At 37.9% G+C, this 8,781-nt stretch overlaps 1 protein-coding gene across 4 annotated transcripts in view; it reads right to left on the bottom strand.

Moving 5' to 3' along the window:
* Positions 1-8,781, bottom strand: part of EML4 (echinoderm microtubule associated protein like 4) — a 132,083-nt gene that overhangs the window by 48,777 nt on the left and 74,525 nt on the right. For all 4 annotated transcript variants that reach the window (XM_025207734.1, XM_025207733.1, XM_025207732.1 and 1 more), the window contains one exon: positions 3,246-3,369. In XM_025207734.1, the coding sequence (XP_025063519.1) occupies positions 3,246-3,369 (124 nt within the window). The remainder of the gene's footprint in view (positions 1-3,245; positions 3,370-8,781) is intronic.

The following is an 8,781-nucleotide window of genomic DNA, read 5'->3' on the forward strand; positions in this document are numbered from 1 at the left end:
GGGAAAGAGCTGTGACCTTACATAACCATGGTCTACTCCTTCCTTCCAGAACTATTTGCCATGTGTACAGTTGAACATGCAGATCTCATATCAGTCTCTTTAGTCAAAAATATATTTTTCACAGCCAAAGCCGCCCATAAAAAGCCAATGGATTTGATAGGTGAAACAGAGATACAAACTTCTGACACGAAATGTGCATGCCAGGACACTCAATTTTGCGGATGGCACATAGAATTCCTCAGATCCCAATTGCATAATAATTGTCTGGGTGTGCAGCAAAGGACTAGAGTGAACTAAGTTGCCAGTGAACAGGGAGCCTGGTGCACCTTTTCACAGGCTGGTGATTAGGTGATTATCAGGATTGGGCAGGGAGCACTCCAGCGTCTGGGACACATGCTCTGTTCTCAATTTATGTTGTGATACAAACCAGCCACATTAAATATGAAACACCTGTGGGGCTGGTTTATCATTTCATCGTGCTATAAACTGGCTGAATTGTCAGCCAGGGGCCAGAGAGATGGTTTAGATTTTGTGAATCTAGGAAAAAGCTAAGGTTTTTTGAAAACAAAGTCAGGCTGTCTCTCATTTTTCAAGCCCTCCCATAATTCTTGTAAGCAGGTACACCATCACCCTTATAAACACACAGGAGAGAGAACAAAAGATGACATCTATGTCAGTTTAGGGAAGAGTGTAGGAATTCCTTATTCTCCAACCCAGTAAACCTTGATAATTATTCAAAATTCACTCCAAACCTTACCTTACCAATAGAAGCTTCTTTGTTCTAGGAACAATAGGCACATTAGCAGAATTATGATGCATAATTGTTTCACTGTTAAACCATGCACGATGCCACATAATTTTCATTAGATTTCAATGTCAAGAACTCACTAAGATGAAAGTGCTAATTCTCATGATTCTAGGCTGCTTGCAGATTCAGAGATGTCATTTTTTTACATCGCGAAAGGCAACTACAAGGGCTAGAAAAGTTTAGCAAAAAAGCATACAATGCAAGATGAAATTCTGAACCACAAATAATTAGAATATAATAAAAGTTTGTGTAAGTTATGGAGCGGCATAATCAAGTCATAGAAAGGCCTGCCAAGAAGTAATACAGAAAAGCAGCTTACAGTCAACAAGATTATTAAAAAAATTGGCCAATGCTGTTAAAAAAAAAAAAAGAGCCAAAAGCACATATACTCAGTGCTGCTCCACGTAAAATGATCCAACGGACACTGAATTCAACAGGAGTTTTTTCCATTGAAATCAATCAGGCCTTTGAAGAATCAATGCCAACAGTGAAGTTTACTTCTAGTAAAAGCAGGAGGCATCTCCCAAGTGGCAGAGTTACTCAGAAGTGGGGAAAAAAGGCTATGAGGTCACTGCCAATTAATAACAGCTTTGAAGATAACCTCTGTAGTTGCTGGCCAAGATGTAATTATTGCTTTTAACTGAGGGAAGGTGTAATATGGCACTGACTTTTAGCATCTGGAGATACCAGTAGTAAAACCCGCCCTGTCATAGAACAATTTGAAACTGTTCTGGCACATGCACAGTTTATTTTTTTTTATAGCTGAACAATTTTTACTTGGAATAATATCTACAAGAATTATAGGACGGCATATACAGGAAGCTCATTTCACCATCCAGAACAGTCAGGATCCCAAAAAGAAAATTTAATGGACAACTGAACTTTTTTAACCTCAGTGTTGATGTGTCTGAACTACAGAACAGAACATTATTAAATTATGAATCACTGTCCTATATTCTTTTAGTGAAGTGAAAGCCATCAGTTGCCTACTACATTGAAAAATTAACAGACTGGCTCTCTACCTTTTTTTCCTTCCTGATAGGGATGCACACAAAGCACAGGCCCTTCTCTTATTGTGTCCTCTTCACTGCTCCTTATATAACAAAGGTTTTTATTCATTTCACATAAAGCAACATTGTGCTTGCAAATTTTATTGACTTCTCTGCACTATTTCACTGGTTTCTTCAACTTTTACCAATAGACTTTTCCATACACAAGAGTTGCACTGGTTTACTTTAATGAATAATTTTAAACCAATTTGAATAATTTGAATGTATTTAATGAAATGAATAAAAAATGAAATAATTATTAATGAATAATTTTAAACCAATAATTTTAAACCAACCAGTCCTTTATTGGCCTTGGGTAAAGGATCCTCAAAACAGCAGCAGTAGGTGGTATTTCCACAAAATGATACTTTCCAAAGCCCTGATACTATCAGCCTTTAAACTACTGGCTACACGCCAAATAGAAAGAAAATGGGTACTTTTTAAGTCTTTGTGATAATGATACATCTTATGACTGGACAGCTCACTGCCATTTCATCTTGGGTCAGTGGCAAACAACCTGAGAGTTGTGGACAACTGCCTGAAGATCAATAGCATTAGCACAATTGGTACTTCTGGCAGTGTCAGCAAAGCACTAAAGCACTAGATGAGTATAACAGCTGAAGTACCCTCTCAGAATTTGTCCAGCCAATATTATCTTGTTTGATTGCAATGTGAAATAATCAAATGAACTGACAAAATGCTGACTACAACTTTTAACAGTCATTCAGCACAGAGCCAGGACAAATCATGCCAAACATTACCACTCTCATAATGGACTAAATTCACATAGCTGACTCAAAATATTGTGGTCTCCCCTGATCGATAGATGGTAGTCAGAAACAACAATGTTCAAACACAATAATATTCCTAATACAGAATAGTTTTTTAGAGGACAGCATCTGTACTTAAGGGTTAACACACATCAGAATGGAGAAGTTTGTGCTTTCTGGATCATGCTACAATATCTGCTTTGTGGGTAAATGAAGCTTGGACTTCATTGGTCTCATCCAGCATCTTTCATAGCACTGTAACCTTTAGAAAAAAAAGAATAATAAACTCTCACAGTGTTCCTGGACATATAGCCAAATGAATTCATCAGAAACCAAATTTGGCTTTTTGGACCTACATCAATTATCATAAGACTTTCTTTTTTTGCCTTATATCCAATAAAGCACTATTTACAACAGCAGAATGGATACAGAAAACACATGACCATTCAATGCATGGAAATTTATGCATTTGAGCATGATGTTCTTTAGAGTCAACGTTTTTAAAACTGTTTTGCAAAGTGAACCCAATTTCACTGAAGTTCACGGTTATAAAGAGATTTTTAAAGATAAAGTACAGAAGAAGAAAGCAAATATTTTCACTGTAAAAGGTAAGGATACACCCACTCCAGTTTTAACTTCTCAGGAGGCAGCTCTGTCCTAATGTCATCATAGTTTTCTACATCAGAAGGAATGAACATTGTGATTGGTCGACCCCGCATGAACATCTTGATATATTCTCCCTCTGTTAAAACAAAAAATACTAATTGTAGTGAGGTTAATTTTCATGTTCTGTTTAATGAAAACCTCAATAATAAGTTAAGCAAGGTGCAAAAAAAATTACTGTAATGTGACTGATTATTTTTACATGTGGATTTGATATTTACCCACACTTATAAAATTGCATACTCAAGAACTATACTATAACAACTTATTGTCATTGGTATCTGTAGCAACACTTTGGATAAACTGTGCCTGTAGCATTTCATACATACATATACTTAGGAATAACTCACTCTCAAAGTGTAATCAGGACAAACCTTCAGATACCCAGGGTAACTTAAAATTCAAGAGAGATAAATTAAATAACTGTTGTTAAAAAGCCCAAACAGCACTAGTTAGAATGTCTGAGTGACAAATAGGATGCACTGTATATCACACGTTCATTATAGGGCTTAAAAAATAGAACGAGCGGAATTACGGAAACACTACATATTTTAACGCCCTTGAAAAGATGTTCCTCTTGTTCAAGGGTAATTTTTGAAGCGCTTCTCTGGCTGTGAACAGTCTCCAGCCTCACTGTGAAGAGCACTCTAAAACAGCTTTAAAAGGCACTTGAGAGTGCTACAAACCACCTGCCTGTCCACAGCCCTAGTAACTGACATGAAACACAGAAAAAAGCTGAACACCATGTGGGCTTCTATGGCATAAATTACAGAAACCCAATCTTAAGCACACTAATTAGCTGCATTCATTTAGATAGCAAGCTCCAATGGGAAAGGCTGTCAGTATAAGTGTATATCAAGAGAATACCATGAATGTCCATGACATTTAATAGCAAAAACAACAGACTTAATATCAAGGGTGTTGGTGAGAAAGTAGACAAACACCAGCAGACTCTCCCTATGCCTAAAGAATGGTGCTCGTGCCTGAAAGCTTGTAAAAAACCCCAGTTTTTCCAACTATATAGTTGGTCTAATAAAATATATCACATTTACCCAAATAACCTTGACAGACTTGGTACAACACCCAAACCAACAAAGCTTACATGTATTATAATTTAACATTTTTATTTACTACAACATGGGCAAATATATCTAATAACTAGCTGAGGAACCCAAGGATATTCTCAATATATAAGAGACTGCTCATCAAAACTTTACTGGGTATGAGCTCTGATCCTGATAACTTAAACACTTCTGGCTTATGAACTAATTATTTAGTTATTTGGCAAGTTAGATATTTTAAGTTCAAATGTTCTGCTCATTCTAAATGAAGACGCTTTGACAAATTAGATAAATAAATGCGTGTAGTTGAATACTGATTCATGATGGAGATTAAACCACGCTTATAATTAGCTCTTGCTCAGCTGTTAAACCTGCTCTTCTCTTGCTTACACTATGTATTCAATTTAGAACTACAACACACTTAACTGTTGTTGGATTTTTATTTGGCAAAAATGTCTTCAGTTGATTAACAGTATTCTCATTTTATGATATCTAATTGGAAGTTAGAAAGTAGAACCCAGCATACCTAATCTACTGAAGTCTCTGAGTTCAAAGAGCATGAAAATGAAATTTGGTTTTCTACTTTTAGTGTACAAACCTCCCAAACTTTAAGAATTTCAAGTGGTCTTTATAGTCCTGAAAGAAGAATCTCTCAACACTGGAAGAAAGCTGAGCAAGATTTTTCACATAATTCTCAACAAATTATAGTGTCAAAGTGACCTAAGCAGAACGTCACTAAAAATCATAATTTTTCAATACAGTGCCAATTATTTCTATATATAAGGAACTGTAATGACTAAGTCCACATGAAAATAAGCCAGGAATAAATGGAGAATCATTTTCCAGTATATAGGCTACAACTACATATCTTTTGATCAAATGTCTGCACTGCTTAGTTATATTTCTGGGGAATACAAGAGATTTGTATTGACAATGTGTTGATCCAAATGTTTAGAAACTTAATTCCAAACCAAGCCTCTGATTACTTCCTGTTCTTTCCCTCAAAATATATGTTTTATTGCGCACACCTTAAGCAAGGCCCGGCTAAGAACAGAAATAAAGAACACTTTCTTAAAATCTTGTTCATGCTGTAATTATTTAAGATGCACATTAAATACTGCCACAAGATACAAAGAAGCAATCCCAATGGAACCTTACACAAGCCTATTTCAAGAATGAACATTCTTGGAGCATATAGGCTCTTTAACCAGTCCTATGAGATCAATGCAAAAGGCACCATAGACCTAGCCTCAACCTCTTGCTTCCCTGATTGGACTGTAAGTACAAACATCATGTTCAGTCTCTAGAGATGGGAATAACTTGCACTGTAACCTAATTAGAAAAAGACAGAGGTGAGACTTCAAAAGGAGGCCCAGTAGAAATTTTGGCTAAGAAGGAGAAGTACAGTAATGAGGGGCCTCGAGGAAGGGAGATTATCTACAATGTCATCAGGTACAGATCTCTGCATTTCCCCATGAAAGAGACTGCATTATTGGCTTCACCAGAACTTTGTGTCGTTTCACGATTACTCTAATGATATGAACTTTAAATGTATTTAATCAAGATGTATAAACCAAGTATTATTTGATTAAGCCTCTCCCTCAAGGAGAAGAAAAATAGATGCATATACACACACATGGGCGCACGCGAGTGTTGCTTAAGGCTGTAAAATATCATTTCTTACATATAACTTTCAAGGCAATTATAGTATTAATGCAAAAGTGTTTTGAAATAGAACAGATGATGGCAGCATATCAACAAAAGCATTTCCAAACAGAATGTACTCGTCTAGGACCATATTCCTGGAAATACTAGCTAAGAAAATCAGGAGTTTAACTTCCTTTCAGTTCATACTGGCTTAATTACTATGTTTAAGAAGATCCCATTGAAATGGTATCCTTCCAACATTTTAACACTTTTCTGGGTACAAAAATATTTCAGATCCATCTCATCTGATCTATCGGAACAGAGTAATCCTGATAATTATATTCAATTTTTTCTAACTCTACTGTGAAGCATACTTCTTCTGCTACATCCCAGGATTTCATTTGCCTTTTCATGGCTGTCACACTGATGGGTTCATAGTCATCCCGAGATCACTAATACATGCCAGTCTATCTCTTCCTCAGTGTCTTCCAACTGATGAATTCCCAGCAGAGATTCTTCTTACTAGTTCCTAAGAGAATGATCATCTATTTTGTTGAATTTCATCCACTTCTATTACTTGATTCCTCATGGTTATCCAGTTTTTCTTTTATTATTCCAGTCCTCATCCATACCTATGGGGCCACTAACTTTGGGCAATCAGCAGACTTCATGTGCACACTCCTACTGCATGTGTGTGTCTGTAGGTCATTTACAAAAAATATTATACAAGATCAACTAGTCCCCTAGTACTTCGCAGTGCAACAGTTGCACAGGATATTTAGGCATGATTAAATAATGTCCGTTCAGGACAACATAACAAAGGTATGATTGTAGCATTTGCCAACATACCCTGCTAGCTGAATCTAGCTTTCATAGGGCGCCTCTACACAAGTGCCGCGGTTGCTCTGATATGCTGGAATTCCAGCATGTTGGAGCAGACTCGATTAATTGAGTCTGCTGGAGCACAGCCATTGCCACCCTCCAACAGCCTCCTGCATCTCATGTATCAGTGTCCTCACGCTTAAAAATGGCAGCAGGGGTTCTTGAACTAAAGCTCATTGAACAAGGTTTAGTTCAAGTGCCCCCACCGCCATTTTTAAGCATGGGATCACTGATACAGGAGACACAGCAGCACTGTAATTAGAGCAACTCTTAGAACTGCTCTCATTAAAGTGCTGCTCTCTTACCCCCGAATCATGTGTAAAATTGCCCACAGGTAATTATAGCGATAGAGACATAATGATTTGGCTTCAGACTGTGTCTACCAAAGTATGTAGCCTGAATTCCTGGTGATAGGTTTTGTATAGGCAAGGCAAAGCCAATAGACAGGTATGGCTAGCATATATTAAGTAACACCTTTATTCTGCTGTGGACAATCTTAAACCAATCCCCTACCCACCCTGCAGTTCAGCTGTTAACCCCCATCTTCTCCAGCTTCATGAATAATTTCTCATCTGGTACAATACTGAATACTCTACTGGTGTCCAAGGCAGATGAGATCTATCACATTTCTTTTGCCTAGAAAATCAGATTTCAGATTAGTTTTAAAACAGCCAGATTTAACTCTCACTGATTTTTACAGGGAATAGAGTAGGAAGATTACTCCCTGTGCAGCATTTGTAAATGAAGACTGAATAAAGAGGAAAAAAAAGAACCTTAATTGGTACAATCAGAGACACATAACCAGAGAAGGAAGAGCAGCTGTAGTTGTTGAGATTAGGGTATATCACTTCAGAAGTGCAAACAGTAATTAGAACACACACAAGGTAACAAGAAGGCTTGATGATAACAATGAGGGAAAAATCAGTCTCAATAATTCTCTTGTAAAAAGACTGTAAGACTAAAGAAACAATTTGGTACAAAGTTCCATTTTTCAGTCCCAGTGGGCACATTTACCCATGTGTGCTTTACTGCGCATGAAACTAATTTAATGCACAGTAAAGCGTCTCCATCTAAACACGCACTGTAATTAGTGTTCAGTACATTAATTTACTCCACCATAGGATGGTACCATCAGACACAGGTACTGTTCTATGCTGTAGTAAACTACTGTGCTTAAATACACATGTAGACAGTAATGTTTGGATTAGTTTACTCTGGCTCAAATTCATCTGGATTATATTCAGTCACATTAACTGTACATGTAAATGTGCCCAGTCTGTACATAACACTGGCATTGCAAATGCTATTGGAGAATTTTTTGTCTAGTGCTTAAAGTAACAGCATTTCCAGATGCACTTTACAGCTGACCGGCTGCCACTGTTTCATCTGTCCACTCTCTTCTGCTCCAAATGGACATGAATAGGGTGCTGTTTTAGGTTACCATTAAACCACTGTAAATCCAAAAAATATTAGGCAGCCTTAAAATTAGAATGGTTTCAGAGTAAGGCTTAATGCCATCTCAGACCTCCACAAGTGTGACTTGCCACTAGAGGGCCTGATGAGCAGGGGTGCAGACAAGAGCCAGGACTCTCTCTCTCCTCTTGGGTGGGAGAAGAGGGGGGGAAGGTAGCATGGTCCCATTCCAGCCTCGGAGGGAGACGGCTGGTGTGCACTGAGCTGACAAGCACAGACAGCTGGCTCCATACAAGCTGCCTGCAAAGGGCCCTGCCAAATCAGACCTCAGGCTCCTTGACCCATCACTGCCCTTGTTCCCCACCCCACCACCCGAAGCCTTGCTTGGGGCTGTCTGTGACTTTAAGCTGGGTGCAAGGCATGGGAAAACTTCAATTAAGCTCAGTCTACCTGAGGGTAACTGAAATTTTATCACATGTCTGGCTCTT

Source organism: Alligator sinensis, unplaced genomic scaffold, assembly GCF_000455745.1.
Source record: "Alligator sinensis unplaced genomic scaffold, ASM45574v1 scaffold173_1, whole genome shotgun sequence".
Lineage (NCBI taxonomy): Eukaryota > Metazoa > Chordata > Crocodylia > Alligatoridae > Alligator > Alligator sinensis.